Source organism: Pygoscelis adeliae, unplaced genomic scaffold, assembly GCF_000699105.1.
Source record: "Pygoscelis adeliae isolate BGI_AS28 unplaced genomic scaffold, ASM69910v1 Scaffold60, whole genome shotgun sequence".
NCBI classification, from domain to species: Eukaryota; Metazoa; Chordata; class Aves; order Sphenisciformes; family Spheniscidae; genus Pygoscelis; species Pygoscelis adeliae.
In genome coordinates this window covers 2,694,341-2,716,643 of record NW_008823954.1, presented here as the reverse complement: position 1 = coordinate 2,716,643, position 22,303 = coordinate 2,694,341, and the positions used below count along the sequence as shown (strand labels likewise).

The 22,303-nt window shown below is 46.4% G+C and overlaps 1 protein-coding gene across 1 annotated transcript in view; it reads right to left on the bottom strand.

The window, feature by feature from the left end:
- GRIN2B (glutamate receptor, ionotropic, N-methyl D-aspartate 2B) overlaps window positions 1-22,303 on the bottom strand; it is a 206,735-nt gene that overhangs the window by 71,188 nt on the left and 113,244 nt on the right. The window contains exon 4 of the mRNA XM_009322194.1: window positions 5,600-5,714. Coding sequence (XP_009320469.1) covers window positions 5,600-5,714 — 115 coding nt within the window. The remainder of the gene's footprint in view (window positions 1-5,599; window positions 5,715-22,303) is intronic.

Sequence of the window (22,303 nt, the reverse complement as noted above, 5' to 3'; positions counted from 1 at the left end):
CAGAAAGACTTGAGACCAGGCCTGAAGGCTGCATCATCATCAAAAGCTACAGCCTCTTCAGCATCTCTGTGGTGTTCATCAGCCCTCCAAAGCTGCAGACTGCAGGAGGTGACAAGTGCCTCCATAAGGGCTTTTGTTTGCAGCCATCCACAATAGCATTCATGCGCCAACTGCCTGCTCATACAGAAGGTACATAGTAGAAGCTTGCAGAAATTATGTCCTCACTGGACGAGGCTTGAAGTTTTTGCTGATCAGCTTGTCCATAACCCAGTTTTTCTTTCCTATCGAATAAGCTGTCTCTCGTGAGACACTGTCCAGGTTCATCTTGTTCATCTAATCACAGAAATGTAGGCTGGCAGAGAACCACAAGAGATCACTTACTGCATCCACCAGCACTGAGGCAGGACAAGATAGATTTAAACCCCGTGCTGCTGGATATTTTTCTATGTGTCCTCCAGCAAATGAGCCTCACCAGCAAATGAGCCTCACCATGTCTCACCATGCGAACAATTAGACAGATCCCTACATATCTAACTGAAATATTTCTGCTTGAAAATTTAGCAAGATGTCTTCTTTCTGCTTACTGTGGACATGAAAAGCAACTGACCATAATGTCCTTTTTTCAACAATGTTTTAAATGGCCAAAGACTTATCTTGTTCCCCTTACTCTTTTTTTAGATAAAGCAAACCTTTTTTAGATAAAACAAACAAAAGTTTTCCATTTTTATTTTCTAAGTCCTTCTTTCCTTTCTGTAGCTCCCTCTCACATCCCGAAGGAACCCTTCCCAACATAACACTGCTCTGTCCCAAGCAGGGGACAGGGTAACACAAGTTCGCGAATTCACCTTATGTGGGCTACGATCCAGGCTGAACACATCTCTGGAAAGCACATGTGGCAGCAAGTAGTGGGACCATTTTTCACCCTATTGAAGCATTAGGAAGCACTGGAAGTCTACAGTCACTGAGGCAGCTGACAGCATGTCACAGCAAATGGCCCCATTTCCAGGAAGCACTAATGTGTGCAATGGTGTAGGGGAACACACTAAGAGCAGCCTGTCTGTGAATTTGCAATCATGACCACACCGACGGCTAGAGGAAACAGAACAGATGCTGCTAATTGATTTTCAAAAGTTCAAAAGTCAAACACTGATAATTATAGGAGCAGCAGGCAAGCATCTTATCTGCTGAGGGGGGTGAGGGTTGATAGGGGCAGAGAATTAGCACATGCAGCAGGGAGAATGAATCTTTCAGCATAAGTTTCCTGTCTGTCCTCCTCTAAGATGGCTTGTAGTGGCACCCTGACCAAACCCATCACCTGGGGCTTTGCTTGTCCAGCCAGGAGTAGGAGTTACTGAAGGGTACATGGTAAGAGACGTCCCAGGGAGCCTGCGAATCAAAGGGCTCTGTGGGATGGCACAAGAGGTTGCTGTCATGAGCCACATGGAAAGGTGCTCTGAATCCCCAGTGATATACCTAAGGGAAAAGGCAGAGAAGCATCAGCAAAAGGGAGAGGCAGAGAACAACCTAGTGGTAGAAGTGATGCAAAGCTCACTGGCAATTAAAGTAGAGAGAGAATCCCAAAGAGGGCCTCAGAGATAATAAGATCCCCAGGTTTGCTGGGGGAAAGTGAGGCAGCAGGCAGGAGGAGCTGGGAGCTAATGGGACAGGACTGCTGTGCCCTGCCTCAGCAGAGAAGGTGGATGTGAGCAAGAGCTGGACAGCAGCACTTGCCAGCTCTCATGAAGGGATCATGAACACAGAAATAAGTCCTCATCATATGTGGGATTATAGGAAAGCAGAGGAGAAAGGCAACCAGTAAAGTAAAGAAAAAGCCTGGGTGAAAACTCTTCCCACACAAAACGTCACAACCCACAGACACAAAACCTAGTGTAGTACCGAGCTTCTGGCTCACCTTGCAAGACCTCTGGCCCCAGCTCATTGCTGCATTGAGGCAGGGCCCTTCATGGGGCATAAGGGTGGACCTCCTTCACCACCTCCATCTGCATACCTGCCCCTCTATGATAAATACAACAGGGGCATCTAGGCACCCAAAACACACCTAGGCTGTCCGGCCGGTGAAGCAAAGAGCTCTACTAACTAACCAATTAAAAGGTAGTGAGGGAAGGCATGCAGCATTCTGCCCCTAAGGAGCAGAGAACAGAGAAGTGAATGACATGCAGCACATTTGCTTATCACAAGAGGTATTATTACTCATGGCTACAAGAGCAGAAGAGCTCAGGCTATGCCTCTTTCCAGAAAGTGGTTGCTCTATGTGTTCCTTCATGATTGTCAGTCCTACAAGGCTTCAGTCTGTCTGAAGGATGCAGGAGGAGGTTTATCATTATTAGAGTCTGGGGACAGCTGTAGCTCTTCTGGAAAATGAATTCCTGTTCTGAAATAACTGGTGAGATTTTGAAGATATTTCTTCCCAAATTGGGATGAAAATCAAAATCTCAAAAAAATTCATAGACCTGAAATCCCGAAACAGTTCAGTCACTGTCTGCACCTTTGCTGCTCAGAAAATGGAAGGCTTCGCACCTGTTTTAAAACATTTCTTTTTATATATATATATACCCCATGAGACGTACTCCTCACAATCTGTTTGCCATCTTTCAAAAATCAACTGCACCAAGCTGTACAGAGCAGAAAACTGTGTCACTAAATCCAGAGGAGACTAATAAAAATGGTCAGGAGACTAGAAAACATGACCTACCAGGAGAGACTGAACAAATTCTTGTTTAATCTACAGCAGAGACGACTGGGAGACAACATGATAGAAGCCTTCAAACATACATAGGGAAGATAAAAAGAGGAAGAGAATAAACAATTTTCTGTGTCCAATAGGCAGATGCCAAGTAGTAATGGGCTTAAACTGCAGTCGGGGAAATCTAGGTTAGACATTAGAAAAACTTTCCAGGATAAGGAGAAAGAAGACATGGAAGAGATTGCCTCAGGATTTCATGGAGTTTCTAGCATCAAAGGACTCCCAGAACAGGTGAGACAAACATCTGTCAGGAATAATTTCAGCCTAGTTGATCCCTCCGTTGGGCACAGGGAGGGACTAAATGACCTCTTGATATTCCTTCCAGGCACAGCATCTGATTATGGATAAAAGTGCGCAGCGATGTAATTAAAGACTGAGCTATAGTGAACACACACAAGTGGACTGAATCAGTGTTTCCCATGCAGCCTTTCATCTCTCGTCTCCTACCGCCTGAGTGTTTGACTTGGAAACTCTTCTGTGCTTTGCACAGTTTCTTCTATATATTGCCTGGAAGTTACCAGGACAAAGCACCTTGCTAATTTAGCAAAAATTTGTGAGGGTTTGGATGATTTTACACTGCAAAGCAATGCACTTACAAAGGTATTGGGATTGTGTGCTAATAATATATGAATAATTTATGGACTGTATTGTGGCATTGCCTGGGAGCTGCTATTAAGGGCCAGCACTCTGCTTTCCCTGACTCTCTGCAAACACGAAACAAAATTATGATCTTTGCCACAAAGAGCTCTGTTTCACCCTTATATTTTAATGTTTGCATTTCCGCTGAATGGAGAAAATTAAGAAAAAGAGTATGAGGTTCCAGGTATGAAAGGTATTTGTCTGTGATCAGAGCATGGTGGAGATGACTTTGGCATTTTCCAGGAAGAACATGTCAGTGTAAAATTCAAAGAGCTCAGAGTTTGATTATAATAATCTGATCTTCCCACTAAGCGAGACACCCACTTCAAGGTAAAACATTTGTGTTCAGGAAGCATTATGGGTTTTTCATACCACTAATATCATAGTTCATCATAGCTTCATTTCAATCCAGCCCCAGCGCCTATGAAATGAAGAACTGTTCTGGTTTAATGGATGCCAAGTGGTCCCCACAGACAGCAAGGCTCAGGTAGATCCCAGGTCTAAACCCAAAACTCCAGCTCACCAGCATCCCTTCCACTAATTGTCTGGTTCATCTGAGAGACCACGGATACGCTCTCAGAGACTGAACGAACCCTCTTTCCACTAATGGAAGCCCCTGAGCCCTCACTGAGGGTGTAACAGGGTAATGTGTGTGAGAAGCAGGATAAAAACAGGACTGCGTTTAGCTGTGCCTCCCCAGAGCCTGCAGAGCATGCCAGCAACAGATTCCCTGCAGCTGGCCCTGCTAATAATCCCTAGCAGGATTCATGCCGCTACTGCCTCATTTTTCTGCTCTGACAATTGAGTTTTCCTCTGTGAGAACAAATCTGGTGCCAGCTAGGAACAAATTCTCCTGGACTTTGCCTGGTGGACTTTAGTGAAGCTGTGTGATGGGCAGAGCTTGACGTGAGGTCTCTGCAGCCCGATCCTTGCCTGCCCACCCCCTGAGCAGCCAGCCTGCCTCCAAACACATCTAAGGGTTGTCCACACATGCTGATGCCATGACATACATTTCCTCATGCTCCTGTCCCACTGAGACCTCTGCTGACTCTCCCAGACCATCTGGTCTGCACAGTGCCAAGACCATGAGGTAGACGGGTCTTCCTGGAAACCAGGCACAAGCTGGGGCCTTTCACCCTCCTCCCAAACTCCTGCAACTACTGAGAGACCTTCAGAAGAGCATTACGATGGCTCTTCTGCCACCTTCAGAAGTTGTTCCTCCAGCCCTCTTCTGAATGCACTTCTCCAGAAAACCCTCTATTTCATTCTCATTTCCCCATGAATTTCTTCCTGGCTTTGGCCATGCAGGCCACCTGCAAGTCCATGTAGGGAAGAAGCAGCCAAGGAGAGAAGGCTTTCTCTGCCTGGCGGGGCAAAGGGACATTTTTCTAAGCCATACACATGATCACATCCAGATTGAGCTCTGCTTCATATCTATTGAGTGCTCTGCTGAATTCTCCTCACTTTTGCTCTGACTTCTCACCCCCATCACTTTTTTATATCTTATTTTCGCAGCCCGCAAACTACCCCCTCTACTTCAATTCAAACCCTTTGAGAGTGCTTGTTCTGAGCCTGGACCACTAACATTTATGTGGGAGGTAAAATGAACCAAAGCTTTGCACTAACACAGAAATCCACACCATTTCTAAAACGGTGCTTTGGGTTACATGCGAATTATTCAGAAATATGCAAATTTGGATCTTTGAACAACTTGATGCGATCTCACGTATACATCTTACTTAATGTACCATCCCATTGCAAATGACAGCGGCCAGATATATCAAACACAGTTAACACTGGCATATATTACTAACTGTGGCTGTAGCTCAATCACAGTCATTTAGCATACAGAACTTCACTGCCTCCAAGCCATGCAGAGAAATATTTTCTGTCTCTGTCATTGAAACCCATGGCACAGAAGAAGTATCTTCTCTGAAAGGCAGGTGAACTTATGTTCAGAGGTTACAGAAAGGAAGCTGATGAATTTTTTATGCACGCTAATGGAAGAATGTAATGGCATCCTGCATGGAGAAGACAGCAGCCTGGGTATTGGAGATACCAGTGGTCCAGGATGCAAGGAGGAGATTGCTAGCCCTTGATAAGAAGTACAGAAAGGTGGGGGGGATTATTCGCCTGGAGCCTTCCCCCATCCTCCTCCTCCCTGACACAGTTTGAGAATTAGCAAACGTGTCCTACCCTCTCCCACTTCCTCTCCTTGGTCAGAAGGATGATCACCAGCTTGGGATGCATCTGGTATCCATCCTCACTGAATGACAAATTCCTGCCTTCAAAGGTGACATTGATCAGGTACCTGCAGGAGAGAGAAAAGAGCAAGGAGAATGTTAACACTTAGGAACCAAACCTGAAATGAGAGCCTGCCCCCCGCCCTGTAGCTTACACCAGGATGGTAGGAGCACAGTGCAAACAGTGTTATGAAGCTGGGGACAGCAAAGGAAAATCTAAGAGGAAAGGGGTGGGAGAAGCAGGACAATTACTCCAGGAACTTGGACAATCAGGCAAGGCAAGGCAATTGCCCCCATTTTGTGACTGGGATAGGGAAGCGATGTCCCACGTTGGCTCTCAATGAATTCCTGAAAGTACGACTGAGAGTCACTTGCACACACGTGTTCCCATGGTCCTTGATTTCCCCTTACCCCAAAGGGCAGAGGGATCCATAGCAATTATTTATGTAAACATGCTCCACAGCCTACACTGCTCACTTTCCAAAGGGGGTTTCACATTTCATTTGAGGACAGCAATAGCCTACAGGTGAAGCAGTGGAGACAGCCTCTTCCCAGCCCAAACATCCAGGCAATGATAAGGGAAGCTGCAGGGAGCAGATGAAGGAGCAGCACACCTGTGAGAAGATCCATCCCTATCAGAGCCAGCACGCCTCACAGGGCCCAAAGCAATCCTCTGAAGCAGCTTAGGAATAGGGACAGTGGATGTTGAGATAGTCCAGTGAAAGTCCTTTTCCCTAGGGACAGAGCCATGCTTTATATCCAGCAAGATCAAACTAAAGGGCGATCAGCCCCGCAAATCCCTGCAGCCAACATTAATGATTCTCTTTGTCTGGAAAGGCCCCGTCACTTCTGTGCAAGGCACTCCCCTTTGGGGCATCCCCTGTCAGCTGTACAAATGGACTATTAAACAGTCCAGGCTTCAATCTTATTTATCCTAAGGCCTCTTCACTCAGCTCTGGCAGTGGGGAAGACCTTTAAGTGGACCAAGATTACAGCTACACTCATTTCGAGGCCTTGCTGCATCGTGAAAGCGTGTTAAAGTGGTGTTGCTGTAAATGAGAATCAAGTCTATTGTTTTCTTAACTGTCATGCCATCCAGAATGACACTGTGGGGAAGAGGAGGAGGCAAATACATATTTCACAGTTCAGTGGCTTATATGACATCTCCGTGGCACTCTGACAGTTTCCCCTGTTCATATATTTCACTTCAATTCACAATCCTGTTGCATGAAGTAGATTTTGCCTTTATACACCTGCTCTGGCACCAGTAGCATCATGTCACCGTGAGAGGCAGAGGTGACCAAGCTGCCTGCAGAGCCAGCCCCAGGACTCTGCCCTCCCATGCTTTGCCCAGTTCTATAAATTACACAAGCAACATTTCCATTACAGATGTGAGAGATTCTTCTGCTCTATTACACCATGACACCAGGAAACATATCCTGATATTCGGCTTCAGTTTGTCCCTTCTGAACTCTATTTGAACCAATTTCAAGAAAAAAAGAAAAAAAAATCTGTTCTTTCAGTGGATTCACACTTTCCCACTATCTGCACACAGAGAACTCCCTGCTAATTTAATGAAAGCATTGGTAACAGGGAAACTTCTTCAAACAAATAAAAAAGCAGGTCATTATTTTAGCTTCTTCCTTTTCACAAACTTTTTTGTCCTAACTCCATTAATCAACCAAACTCATCCACTAACTTCCCATTACAAAGTGCAATCAGCAATTACGTTCACTTCTAAAGGAAATTCCATACTTGCTCCATGTTGTGACCTTTAGGGGACATGCACAGCATAGGAAACACAGCCATAAGGGAGCCCAGCGTGAAACATTTGCAACAGGACAATTTTCAAAGGCAGACTATTGGTTACTTTCCAAAGCCAGACCCATTCAGCACCCAAACACTAAGAGAACCCCAAAACATCAGCCGCATGGAAAATCTTAGCCATGCAATTGTTTGCAGTGGTGTAAAAGATCCCATGTCAGGACCACACATGCTCTTTTTCTGGTGTTTCTTTCCCAGCCGTTTGCATTGCTCTGGTACTGAGGAATGCCAGGCACAGACCATCGCCGGGTATGTGCAGCCTACCAGACCTATGTAAGGTTCTGGTGGTGGGAAAGACTTTCCAGTGGACCAAGATTACAGCTGTACCCATTTCATGACTTCTCTGCACTGGCCACCAGAGTCAAGACACAGCAAGGCTCCAAGAAGATGAGGATGCTGTTAGCCTGATGGGAGTTGCAGCTTTATATGTCAGTAGTTAGAAAGCACTACCAATACCTAATTAAACAAACAGCAATATTAAACAGTTCTCAGCCCTCTTTCCCCTCCCACCTGAGAATTATGCCACTATGGGAATCTCCCTTGCACAGCCTGACAAGAAGAGTTCACAGAAATCAGCAACAGATATGACACAAGAAGGTGCCACTTCTGTTCATTTTCCGCCAGAAAGATTAGAACCACTAATAATAATCAAGGAGGGATCATCAGCGACTCCAATCCTTGGAGCTGCCTTGAGATTTACACTTAAAGCGGCACTAAAATCCCTCGCTTCGCACCTTAATGACTGAAATTAGTCTCCAAATTTGTCACAATAACTCTTCAGAGGGTTTTCTCTCAAATCCATTAGCAATATGTTTACCAAAGTTTGCAGGAGGAGTGCAGAAGCAGCAGCTGCCCCCCAGCTTTCCCTGCACTCCTGCGGCTTGCTGGATACTGTTGCCTACACGGGGATGCAGGGCAAAAGCGGCACCCTGGGCACTGTGGGGCTTGCTCAGGCGTGCTGGGCAAGGGGACACCTGCATGGCAAAGCGTCAGGGCTTGAAGGACTCCCTGGCAGGCCAAGTCAGCAGCGTGCTGCAAGGCAGCCACACTTGAGTGGCTCTTCCCTCCATCACTACTGCAGCGAGAGTCATCCCCTTTGGCAGCAGCGCTGCCCTGGTACGCCAGCACTACTGCTGCCTGCTCTGGCCAGGGGGATTTGTTTCCTTCCTACAGCCTACACACACTCCAGTCCCCAAACAGGCAACCAGGGGGCTGGGAGACTCCCTGGCATGTCTGCACTGAGCCACCAGCTGCAACAGGGGCACAATGTGAGGGCAGCAGGCTGTGCATGCAGGTGAGGTAACCCAAGATGAAACTCTGCCTGTAAAGGGCTTAATCCATGTTTCCCTGGATGTTTTGACTCCAAGATGGAGAAAGAAAGAGAAAGGGGGCGGGGGCAGACACAGGCAATTTAATTTAATTTGCTAGAAACACCTTTCAGCAAAGAATTTTGCTTATGTGGGCATTTCTGGAGCTGCTCGGTGCAAGCACAGAAGGGTCAAGCCCTTCCCCAGCCCAGTGGAGATGCAGCAGCCACAATGCCCAAGCTCAGCCACGTGGGAGCAAAACACACACGACACTGTGGAAACAGGCTAACATTGTGAGCCCCGTGGTATGGACAAGGAGACAGGAACAAAGAAGGAAGTGACATGACCTTGGGCACAAAGCAAGTCAGACTTGGGGGGACCCGACTCCCCATCCTGTGCTCTGACCATTAGGTAACATCAACCGCCCTAGATGTGAGGCTGACAGCCCTGCAAGCTAATGGAGAGTGTTTCCAGGCCTGGTTGGCATAGGAAATAGAGCATTAAAACCACATCAGATGGCCAATTTAGGACCAGTAGAGAGATGATGACATTTTAAATGGTTTAAGCTAGTGATGGGGAAAGCCTGGAGAGGCAAATGCGGCAGGCGGAGGGGACTTGGGGGGAGACAGGGAAGGTGTTAACATTTTTTCTCTGCCCCAGAGACAGGTCTGAAGGAGGTGCATTTGAAATCAGCACTAACCACTCCTACTTCTGCCTCCAGTGCCTTGCTGGGAATCAGCTCCTCCTGAAGCTGCTGACTGGGTAGGCAAATTTGGACAATGCCCCGGTTCAGTCCATCTCACTCCCTACCTCACGTGTGCACACACACACACACACTCCCCTGCACCCTGTCAGTGCTTGTTACGCTCCAATGTGACCAGCGGTCTGTCTGAAATGGTGTGATTATCCTAACATCAACCGCTTCCCTGAATAAGATAGGCCATATAAATACAACAGCCTCTCCACCATCAGCACTGGGGAGTCATCTCAGCAGTTCAGTGCACAAGGGAAAAACAGGGTGTTAGGTGGAGGGTGGGGAAGGAAAGGCTATGGGATACCTCAACTGGAGAGGATTTGCAAGGTAAAAGGCAAGTGGAGTTCGATGCAGAATAAGGGGATGGGGATGCAGACTACCGTCAAACTCTTTGGAAACTCACTGTAGCATGAAATACTGAGGCCAGTGCAGCAGCATAACAGCAGTGAGGTGAAGGCAGTGCAAGGCCTTCTACCTATGCAGAATCTGCATAGTGAAATAGCCTTTTTCTTTCCTCTAGAGACAGCATTAAAAACCCACCAGCCAGAGGTACCAGGGACAGGCGTAGCTGCCTGCCCAGACCCACATCATGCCCAAGAGAGAGCAAAGACGACCATGTTACTGCATCTCAGCACGAGTGCCCGCAGCTCCAAATCACGTTCTCTCGCCCAGCGCCAGCAAGATCTGCCCAGCCTGGGCTGATGCAAACAGCCTTTGCAGAGTGCATCAGTCCTGCCCTGCAGCAGGTCCTGCCTGCCCCACATGCCTGCTCCTGGATGAGGATGGACAGACAGAAACGTGGGTGGACTCAAAGGACAGGGAAAAGTGAGTTTAGGACCAGTGTATTTATCTACAAATGGGAATTCTGACCTTCAAGTGGCAAGTGATTGACAAATGAAGGTTTAACCAGCACTAACTATGCTGTTAATAGCTTCTGCTCTCGTCTGAGAGACTGAAATAGTATAGATTTTTTTTTTTAACGAGAAAACTGCAGCTGATCCTTTCGACTTCTGATTTAAAGCTCCATTCTCCAAACCCATGGGAAGCTTAAAATAATACAGATATTTTTTCTCCATACCATTGCTTGACATTTCCATGGCTGCCTCTGCCTCAGAGGACAGCCTATACATGCACAACAGCCATCCAGACCCAGCCGCAAGTGCATGAGGTCTCTCGAGATAAGGCAGTCTCCATGGGATATCAAACCCCATTCCTCACCCCCAAAAAGGTGAGAACGGGCTCTGCCTGGGCCTTTGATCAAACTTCCCCATGGCTGGTACTGACCCTGGCTGAGCCTTTCAGAGGCTCTCCCATCCCTCGCTGCTCTGCACTGCCCCAGCCTCCTGCGCTGCCTCCTGCTGCTGCGGTGCCAGTGGCTTGTGGAGTTGTGAAAGGCAGGCACATCTGGCTGTGTCTGTGTAACATCTGTCCAGTGTCATGTACAATTTACAGCGAGAGGATTCCACGCAAAGGGCGCAAGTGCAGCTGATTTTACATAACAAGGGGCATGGACTCTGTTCTTTCTGCTATCATGAAGAACAAAAACAAAACAAGATAAGAAAAAAATAGAAGCAACAATTGACTAGGAAAATTAAACCTTAAAGGAACAGTATCTCGCTCTTCTTCATTTGCTCCTTTCTCTCTCACTGTCAGTGTTACCACTGAATCTGGGGAGATGCACTGCAAGAAAGAAAGCAAGTGTTGAAAAGAGACCAACAAAATTCCAAATTGTGCAGGCATCCTGCACCAGAAAATCTGTCCAGGCTACAGCCATTTTATACTACTGGGAACCAGCCTGACCAGCAGGCTTAGATAAACGCACAGAGCTCAAGATTGTTTTCATTAAGCAAAGAGGTTAGGAGAGCATCTAGATTAGGAAATATCCCTCAGGCTACAAGATAACAGAGATATAAGAGATTAATTTGGTTTCTCCCTGCTGTCCACACCTTTTTAAAAGACAAGAGGGCAGATACTGGGCTGGAATAAATCAGAGATACTCAGCTGTCATCTATGGAGTGATACTGTTTGATCTGCTGAGATTCTGGCCCCTCACCACTAGGAAGATGAATTTTCTTGGTGTTTGATCCTGACCTGTGAAATACCCATTTCTGATGGAAGACAAATTTCTACTGATCTGTCCTTGCTGTTTCTCCATCATATTCAGCAAAGTTGTTTTGAAAACAATGTACATGTGTGCTGAGACTTCCAAGTGACAGCTCCTATATACAGTGGAAGGATGAATCTTTTCCATCACTCCCTCTCTTAATCATAAAAAAATGGTACTTCCACTTTATTCCCCATTTCTTCTATTTATCTACCATGAATTTATCATTTCAGAAAGACTCATGAGCTGACAGTTCCTGGGGACTGAGGATATATCTATCCTTAGAGTACGTAGGGAGCCAGAGCAATGGCAGGGCCACTTTCCTACACGCATTGCTTGATCCTAATGAGACGGGACCATTCCTGAGAACGAGAAGTGAAGCTCACTTTCCACAGCCTGTGCAGTCCCCACCCTCCCTCCTGAAAATGTAAAAGGAAACTCAAGCACCACAGCACAGGGTTTTGCAGCACAGACAGGTATCTGTCAGGAAGCAGACAGAGGGGGCACTCGTTGCACAGGGTCATCAAATTACCCCTCGACGGGGAACATGGGGTCAGCTCCAAGCTGGGGCAGAAATGACAGTAATGACACCTAGGTGAAAGGTTGCTCAGTGAGTTTCAGAGTTTCCACAATAACTTTTTCTTCCATGTACCTAATACCATCTAGGACCTGATCTTCCATTTGCTCTTGGTCCTATGCAGTCATTGCCTTTGACAGAAAGGGGGAAAGAGGTGCTACCATTCATGACCAGTGGCATTTTACACTCCCTTTGCCAGGCTGCCACTCACAGTATCAAAGCCAGACTGCGACAGCTAGGTCACTTGTAGGAAACGTAGGTATAAATTAGGATGAGGTGACCTGTTTATGGGAAAAAGAGATGGATAAATCTTCATTTTGCCCCATCTGCTGTCGGTCACAGCAATATCTTGAAAACCCAACCAAAGCCAAACTCTTACACACATCCTGACTGACCTATTTTCACAAATGCCAGAGCCAGGAAAAATTACCTATCAAAACCACTTTTTAAAAGGGAAAGGGGGATAAGAACTTGGCAACGACATTTTCTCATGAGGAGGTCAACATTTTGTCAGAAAGAAAGAGAGCCATAAGATCTGAAAACTGTAATGACATTGGACAGAAAATAAAGCTTCTGGCACTGTCATGCTCCCATACAGTCTGGTCTGTTGCATGACATCTCCTGCCCTTTCTTTTATGGACAAGAGCCCCAGTTAAAATACATCTCTAATGTGCCACCCCGAAAGAGTTCTACACAAGGAACAGCATCACCTCAACAGAGGAAGGGATATCACTGGAGATTTAGTCTGTGCAATTTTCATGAAGGAGAAACAGGAATATAAAATTCCCATGCTCCTAACCACAAGAGACAGCAAATAGGATTTCCATGTCAAAATATTCCATTTTAAACCCAAAATATTTGATTTACAACTTTTCTTCCAAAATTATATTTTTTGCTGGGAAATTGACACAGCCCTAACTAGCTTGAGAATATACCTCTACACCTTCTGGCCTTACTGGAGATAAAACAGAAACAAGGAAAAGTGTTTTAAGAGCATAGTCTGGTTAAAGCTGGAAATATCTATAAATCTCATAGGAAATCAGTCTATTCTCAGAAAGTATTTTTTTATCCAAAAAGCTTTGATAAAAACAAATATACTTCTGAACTGACTCACCAAACCTTTAAGTAATAGAAAATAACTAATAGAAAAAAAGCTTTAAGGTCAAAATTGTTACAGCAACTGGTTAAAATAAAAACTAAATGTTCAGTCCAAAATTGGATCAAGCTGCAAAGCTTTACTGAGTTAATAAATCCCTGACAATTACTTTTTTAAAGTATTATTTTTTATTTCTATGTTTTTCCATCCTTCCTTATTCATTAGGAAAAGATAACACATCACTTTTCTCCAAAGTAAAACTAGTCTTCAAGGTATTTCTCCCACTTGAAAGGACTAAAAATCTGCTTACATGGCTCAGTAAAAGCACAGGAAATTACATTTGTCAGAACAGCTGACAATGGGTCATAATTATGCCTTGGCATCCACCTAACAGGTCACTGATGGAAGCCATACCACTAGAAACAGGCAAATACTGAAAGGTTAAGCGATGTCCTTCAGATCTGTTTATCTGTCTTAGGGCACAGTCATACAAACATTGATAGGACAAGCAGTCACAGAACAGAACTCAGATGAGGCTCTTCATACTGATTTTTCACCCAGGATGATGTTTTTCAAGCTCTGTCAACTGTCCCCATACAGTGAATTTAATCCCACTGACAACAGCCTTACTTTTCTTAATCATTTTTGCACATCCCTTAGAAATCTCCCATGGACCCACATGGCAGGAGACCACAGCTTAAAACAACTGTTTGAGTAGACGTGCATGTCAACAGCCCCTTTGGTCTTCTGAAGGTGGCTGGTGTGCTGGGAGTCAACCATCAGGACATCCCGGTATTCACCCAGAGCTCATTCCAGTTTCTGTCCTAGGACTCAAGACCAGCAAGCAGGTGAGCACACCAATTTTCCTCTAGAGCTTTCAGGAATTTCTTGCTTGTGGAAAACCACTCAAATCTGCCAGAGAAGTCCCTCTCACAGCTGCCAGAAGCCAGACAAGGCTAAACTAGCTGGAGAGATTCAAATACATCCCTTTGCTACCTTCTCTGAAACAGCAGACTAACTTAACTTTTTCAATGCACCAAGAAACCCCAAGTGATTTGGGGGTTATTCAACTTCTATTAAGTGTTGAAAGCATGCACGCACTTGCAAGGGCAGCAAATTCACAGTGCTCACACGAGCAGAGCCATTGCCTGCAAGGAGACTCGTCCAAAAAGTATGACTGGATTTTCCTGGGTCTGTAGCGGTTCGGCCAAGATGGCACCCTATCACTTTCTTCTCTTCCCTATCGCACCTCCATGGGGAGATCGAGTAAAACAAACAAACAAATAATCACTCCCATCGGTAACTGTGGGGGGGTCTGGAGGCTGCTCCTCCTTTGCCTGAGGAGCCGCTCTCTCTCTCTCTGCGCTGCTGCTCCCTCTCCCTTCTCCCTTTTTCTCTCCCTCCGTGGGTTGATGTTTCCATGGAAACGTGTTCTTTAGTGCCGCTGAAATTACAGTGCATTTAAAGCATTAACCCTTCCTTGGGTTGAGGAAGGTCTCAGAACAATTAGGGTTCTTTTTTGTTTTGTTTTGTTCCCCCTCCCCTTTAAACTTTCTTGTGATTTTTTTCCTTGCAGCATTAGGAAAACCTCATTCTTCCCGAGAAGACCTCCCAGCTAGCATTTGTCTGACAAGGGGCACAGGATCCATCACCAGTGGGGTAGTGTCTAATTTAAGATTTCTTTTTCTTTTTTTTTTCTACATGAAACCATTAACGCATTTCTTTCCACACTACATGCAAACAGGGAAAATGTTGCAGCAGCAAAGAAAGTGAAGAGTGAGATAGAAAGAAAGAGAAGCAAGCAAGCCACAAGCTGGCACACGTGGAGAACACAGCTTCAGTTAATACCAGAGCTGAACCCCTTGCAGCCCCACACTGAGCAGCAGCTTCTTCATTGCAAAGTGCCATAATCGCAGACCTCACCACTCCTCCTTGAGCCTGCCTCCTCTTCCTCTTCAAAATCATGTCTGTAATTAGCCACCCTTGTCTTCACTTGTAGTTAGCACTCCAAACACTACTCTAACACTTGCTGCAATCAGTACCCTCTCACCACCAGCACCCTTCCCTGTGCCACTGCTTCTCCACCCAAACTACCATCTCTGCCATCCTTCCCATTGGCTTTCTATTGCCAGCCATCATCTTCATCAGCACTTCCAATGCAGCCATTGCTGGGGCACCACTGCCTTCATCACTGCCAGCTCAACGACACAACCACTGGCACTTTCTGTGCTCCCACTATGGGCCAACAAGGCTCTGAAAGCCAAGATGTCCCCATCCAGGTGCTCCCTGGACCCTACGTCCCAACTCAAAAATTACTCTGCAAATCCTCAGCCCCCAGCCTTTGCTTATCCCCACCCCAGTCACAGTCATAACCCTGCTGTGCCCTTCTTCCACTGACATCATCCCTTTTTCAAACACTGGGAAAATATAAAAGGGAGATAAATACCAAGAATCTCCTTCCAGTCTTTCACCTGGGTCCCTACATTCAGGCATGCCTCCTTTCTGCCCCAAAGTCCCATGACTAGACAGCGTGCAAACCCCTTTCATTGCCTCTACCTGCGTAGCTACAGGATCCATATTCCCTTGCACCATCTATTTTGGGTTTCCCAACACACACTGAATGCTTCAGGCATATCTCACCGTTCTCAACTCTTGCCCCAAAAGTCAGAGCGTGAAGCCTCCTGCTTTGAGCTGGGTGCATATGTGGAGCCGTGAGGATGGATCAGTGTGGGAGGAAGATGCTATTCTGAAATGAATGATAAATATGGATAATAAACTCAACCTAAGTCTTTTCTGCCTGTCTCTAGTGGGTTCCCAATATGGGAGATAGAAATATCATGGGTACATTTTGAACACGGCTGGGAACACTGCCAAAGTCCTACTCAGAGTTCACACATTTACATCATTTATATCACATCCGACTTGTGCCTTGTATTATTAACTTTGTAGAGTGTTTTGTGATGTAGTTTGTAGTCCAAGCTCTGTTAAATAAAGTTACACGCCCTCTCTGTTCTTTTTGGTAAAAGAGAGAGTGATGTCTGGGGCTACACAAGGTCTTGCTAAGCCGAAGGAGGGCGACTGTGTCTGCTGATAGGGTCAGTGCACTCCTACGTTCTCACACAGTGCTCTGGAAAACCTTTTGGGATCCATCCCTGAGGCCTGAAAGGTGCAAAAAGAAAGGAAATATTTGCCTTCTGGTCAACGGTTCAACTCCTAGCCCTGATTGGTAGTGACTGAAGATTTTTTCTCTGCTGCTGCAGGTTCAGGAGCCCCTGTGGAACATACAGATGGGGTCCACCTGACAGGTGCCCAACATGGCACTGCGACTACTCAGGCTTCTTCCTCAGCAGTGTCAGAAAAGAGGTTGAAGACAGAAGGAGACAAATAACCCAGGGCATGGGACGGAAGAAATTATGTTCGTCTAGAACAGAGTAAAGGTATATCGACAAGGAAAGAGATAGAGCATTGCTGACAGATCAGGCTTTTGGCTTTCTGTAGGACAGACCACAGTCTGTGGCAGCTGAAAATCCACCACCTTCCAGGAATTCATGCAAAAGAAGAGGAGCTACAATGACCCAGCACTGTGACTTCATGGTTTTGTAAATCGATAATTTTTCCAACAGCCTGAAAAGACTCCAGGTTATATTCTTCATCACCTACTCCACATGCCCAATTTAGACTCTGTGACTATTACTGCATCTGAGGCCAGGCGAGCAGCAAGTGACTCAGATGCCTGGTACACACAGACAATGGGGAGAGGTAACTACAATGCGTAGGCTAGGTGTCTGCAGCGGGCCGCCTGAATGTAGTTGTCTATATAAAAAAGAAACAAAACGTGCATCCTTAATGTTTCCTGAACAAGAAAAGAGAAAGAGTCAACTTCACCCTGTGTTGCTGCATCTCCAGTGGAGTAAATGTGCCATTTTACTCTAGAGCTGCATTTGATCTTGAATTACTCCTCTGCTTCTTCTCCGGGAAAAGGTCAGTTTAAAGAAGCCTCAGGTGTGATGCTAACATCATGTCCAATAAAAGACTCTCAGGAGGTCTGTACAATAAGTACAGTAAGAAATAAGGTCCAAATTTGGGATATATTTTCTGATTCCTTTCCCTTCTCCCTCCTGAACAGTCAGAATGGGAAATCTCCCAAGAATATTTCTTTACTCAGGAGACTTCCAGGACTCCTTGGACCTAGCAATACTATGAATAAGGTTTTCCAACATGCATCTGAGGATCCCAGGCCACAGTGCCCACTGTAGGAAGCCTGAACACAGTGCAGATGGAAACAGCAAGTGTGCTGGGAGTGAGACCAGAACATTTACATGGAGAGTGCAGCAAAGGGTCAATTCCCACATCTATTACCATACCACAGGTCCCTCCAGTTCAACCAGCTCTGCTACCCAGAGCAGCAAAGCTATCAGAGTAGCCCAGTGCTTTTCAGAGATATCCAGGTGAGTTTGTTTAATTTGAGCAGAAACTTAACTGATTTCACTTTTAATTGGTGTTTAAGCTAACAAACTAAAATGTAACCCACAAACCTCACACACAAGTCCTGACAGTGTGGACATATACCCTGAGAGCTTGGGAATTAGCATGAGGACGAGGTGGGATAATGTGGGCTCTAGTTCTGGTCTCATTCACTACCTTCGGCTGCATCATTTCCGCAGCTCTTGCTGTGCACATATTGTGGCAGCGTATGAGTTGTCTGCACCCTTTTCTGTTGGCAGCAGTCACTATGATCACTTCAGAAAAAACAGCCTCCAGAGGAGGCATCTTTCAGAAATCTCTCACTCCTCCTTTTTCTCCAACATGTCTTAGGCTCTTAAACGTCATTGATTCAGACTCCAGACTCCAAACAACACGGTCCCTTCAAAAAAACGGTCATAACCTCCAGTGTCACGTAAGCACTTCTCAAAGCCATAACCCTGCCGGGGTTCCCATCAGCTGGAGCTCCCCTCTGCAGCTTCCCACCACCCTCGCTCCAGGAGAACCTATGAGTCCGAGACAGAGACTTCCCTCTTGCCCAAGGACAAGGTTTCGAAGAGGCAGATGGAGCCTCCCCTACGCACACATTAAACTGAAAAGCAAACTTTTAACACACACAAAAAAAAACCCCGATGGGTGGGGTCTGAAATTCTGTAGATTATGACTTTTCCATGGCAACAGGCTTGAGAAACAGGAGGGCTGGGAAGGGGGGCGAGGAGAGGGAGAGGGAGAGGGAGGGAAAGGAAGGCAGAGTGCCGAGGAGGGAGTGAGCAGCACTGGTACATTGCCATGGAAACCCTCTTGCATCGGCAACCAACTGTCAAAGTCAGTCAGGAACCCAGAAATGGGCTTGGAGGGGGGCCCAGGAGGGGCTGGGGGGTGGGAGCCATCACCTGGCCAGCCCCAAGGGTACCCCATCCCCGCAAACCCCAGCCCTGCTCCTCTCCTCCTTCCCCACCAGCCATGACACTCCTGATACCCTCACCTCCACCAGACAGAGCCAAATTTGGCCCAGCTGAAGAGTGGGAGGAAATACGGATCAGCAAATGAAACAACCAGGGCAGGCGGGAAGGATCGAGGCAGAGAGGGATAATTTTTCTGATAGCCGTTGGTTTGCTTTCCACCTTTCTGGATCAATTTGGACCACGCAGATGTATTTGTTTTCACACCCCAGATGGCTGTAGAAAGAGGATGTCACTCCTAATCACTGAAATCGAGATGGAAATGTTGCTTCCCTGCAAACTTAGCTACTGAGGCAAGAAGAAGGGCTATGTCTGACTAAAAGTTGCCGGGTCCACATTTGCACAGGGGCACGTCCCTTTTGACTGTGTCTATCCCACTCAGTACAGCAAATGTCCCAATCTATCTCTAAGACATGACAGATGCCACCATGTTGCGGCCAAGTGAAAAATTACAGGAGATTCTGCTAATGGAAATGAAGCACACTGTGAAAATGAGTTAATACTCCCTTCTAACCGTCTTCTGCAACACTTGGAAGGCAGGCAGCTCGGTGAAAGCAACGATCAGCCATTCACACCCCTTTGCACGCTGTATTTCATCAGAAGCTTTTTGCTGCCGTAAGAAGCAGTCAAAGACAGATTTTGGAGAAAGAACTTAAAAAGGGCTGGCAACTTCTGTGAACCCTTGCTAGTATTTATAGTTGTACCCCTAGGATGGTAAGGGATGGATGAGTCGTTTCAGGCTGCAGACGGCTGCAGACGGCAGGAAGGAATTGACTCCTACTCCAACCACACAACTGGCTAAGCAAATTGTGGAGGAAGATTCCCTTCTCCTGAAGCATCTGTTATCACCCATCTGATTGCACAATGAATCAGTAGTATGAGGACAGGCTGCTGTGAGGGTGGGGGAAGAAGGAGACAAAGATTGCAAATCAGACAGTTATAAAGCAAGGAGATGCCAGTTTCCACTTTGCCACAGGAAAGGACATGGACCAAACAGAAAGGGCCTGGTTTGTATACTTTTAAGCTATGTGTTTGGATTACTACTGATAGTATAGCACCAATAAAGTAGCTTAACTTTTAATGCAACAGTAGCTTGGCTTTTGGGATCCCAAAGTGCTCTGCACTCAGACCATTCATCTCTCTAAATCATCTGCACTGATGAAAGAAAGCAGACAGCCTGCACTGACAATGCTACAGCAGAAGAAAAATCCTTACTCTTGTGCTCCATGCACAGAGCCCAACCACAGCTCTGCTGGACCACCAAGTGATTCTTTTGCACTGCTCTGCTTATTACTGAGATTGGAGCCCAAGCGCAGACCAGCAGACCACTTCTAAGATACTCTCACCACTAGTCATGCTACCTGCGATAAAGGGAATGAGCATGGACGGTGGCAGAATTTTTCTCAACTTTCCTGATGAAGGAAGAGCAGCTGACTGACTCTTCTGAGCTCCGTAACTTCCTACTCGTCTGATACAAACCTACCACAATGATATCTTCATGAGCTCAGCATCAGGGTGAAAATTGTCAATATTGGCCCAGGCTCCTACCTGGACTGTTGGTGGGACCTGAAACCAGTATGCATTTTGGAAGAAGAAAAAGGAAATTATAATAATGACCTGTTATGGACTTAAGTAGTAAACTGGTCAATGTGAAAAAGAGTCAGCACGGGATTAGTTTTTTCACATGGACTGAGATTGGGCAGCAACCAATAAATCAAGTCCAACTCAGTGCTGATTTCCAAATCTATATTGAGAAGATCCTGGTAAGCCTGTTCAGTTGGGACCAGCTTCAAACACGTGAGCTCACAAGGGTTGTTTCTATTCAGGCTGGGCCCATTTAAAAGCTTGAAGTAAGGTGATGGGTGTCGTTCTGTAGGTTGATATGAGGGATGATACTGGGGCAATGTAGTAGGCCCATATGAGTTCAAGTTTGGGTCATAGCTAGCTGTGAGATGTGGTCTGATTCGGAGCCTGGACAAGGTACCATGCCCTATGGGCAGGAGAAAGCTGTGAGGGCTCCCCCTCTGCCCTAATTCTGACCCACTAGCTGAGACAACACTGTGATCCCTACCCAAAGGACACAAGTTCCCTTCTCCAGCAAAGCTGCATCTTCGACTTCATCAAAGATGAGGGCAGTACCCAGAGGACACTGCTCTCCTGAGAGGACAGTTCTCAGCCCAGAGCACTTCACTGTGCATACAACAACTAACCATGCACCAATAGAAGGAGCCAATCCCAAATATTTTCTTCCTGACCTCACCATCTCAATTACTCTTCAGGAGTACTCTGCAACACAGGATGCAAGAGTCAAAAGGGGAAAGAATAAATTCTTGTGGCCCAAAGTCTGGTTCCAGAGACCTTCTACTTCTGAGCTCAGTGGGGGCTCCCAGCCAGCCCACCCCCGGTTATTTACTGGTCAGAGACAGTACCAAACAGGAGTCTGCCCCTGGAAGCTGGACTCCTATGAGCTACTTTGTGCCTGGCACTGAAGTTTTCTTATCCCTGTATCCCCTGTGCCTGCGTCTGCCTTCACAGAAATTGATAGGCTATTAAATATGGACTTGTATCACTTACAAGAGCATTGCTGGCCCATCTGTGTAATTGCTGTCTCTTGAAGGCTTGCGCAAGAGACGTTCTCTTCCCCCCCTCCTCATCCTCCATTGACAGATCGGGTCTGTCAGCTTGTCAGCTCTCATTGGGCACTGTTTGACATCAGTCCACATCGGGGCAGTGAAAATCTGTTTGCAGTCAGCTCTTCCAATAGCTCCTGCAGAAGAGGGGAGGCTGACCCACTCCAAACTATGCTGCCTCAGCTGGCTACACAAAACAGCCATGGATGATAGTGGTGTTAGAAAACAGCTTGAGCCAGGGTGGCAACGCTACATGTTTCTTTAGGGTCTGTTGGGCAGGGCAGGGGGAAGGCTGAGAGCTGGGATGGGAACCTCGTGGCTCCTGGATCCCATGCACAGACATTGCCACCAAGACCAGTAGCTGGTGACTGAAGAAGAGGAAGTTTGCATGGTGGAGGTTGTGCAGGGAAGCAGCTTGGTGGCCCTGGAATAATGTTCTGAGCATCCCTGGCCTCTCAAGTTGCAAATGTCATCTGTCAATCCCAGGCTCAGTCCTTCCGGAGCAGTTCTGGCAGGGGTAGCTGAGAAGGGACATCAGAGGCTAGCTAGGCCCACAGTGCCTCCAGAGGATCAATTGCCATGGTACATCAAGTAGCCAGTCATTCAAAATAGGGTTTCTTGGCCCTGCTTTCTTAATGTCTAAAAAAGTTACACTGTTTGATATCCCTGAAAATCCTTCTCAGAGTCTTTATAGAAAGCCAGAATCAAGGCTATTGTGGCTATCACAGTGTCTTGGAAGGAAAATATTAAATGATTAGGAACATTGAAGTTGCCATCATGACCCCCTCCTCTCCAATTCATTTTATTCTGACATGGGAAAAACCATGCAAGAATAGCTGGGTTTCTAGGAAGGAGCTGAGGTGCTATGATGGGCAGTTTAGAGACTAAGACGACCGAGTGCAGCCCGCAGAGATTCTCAAA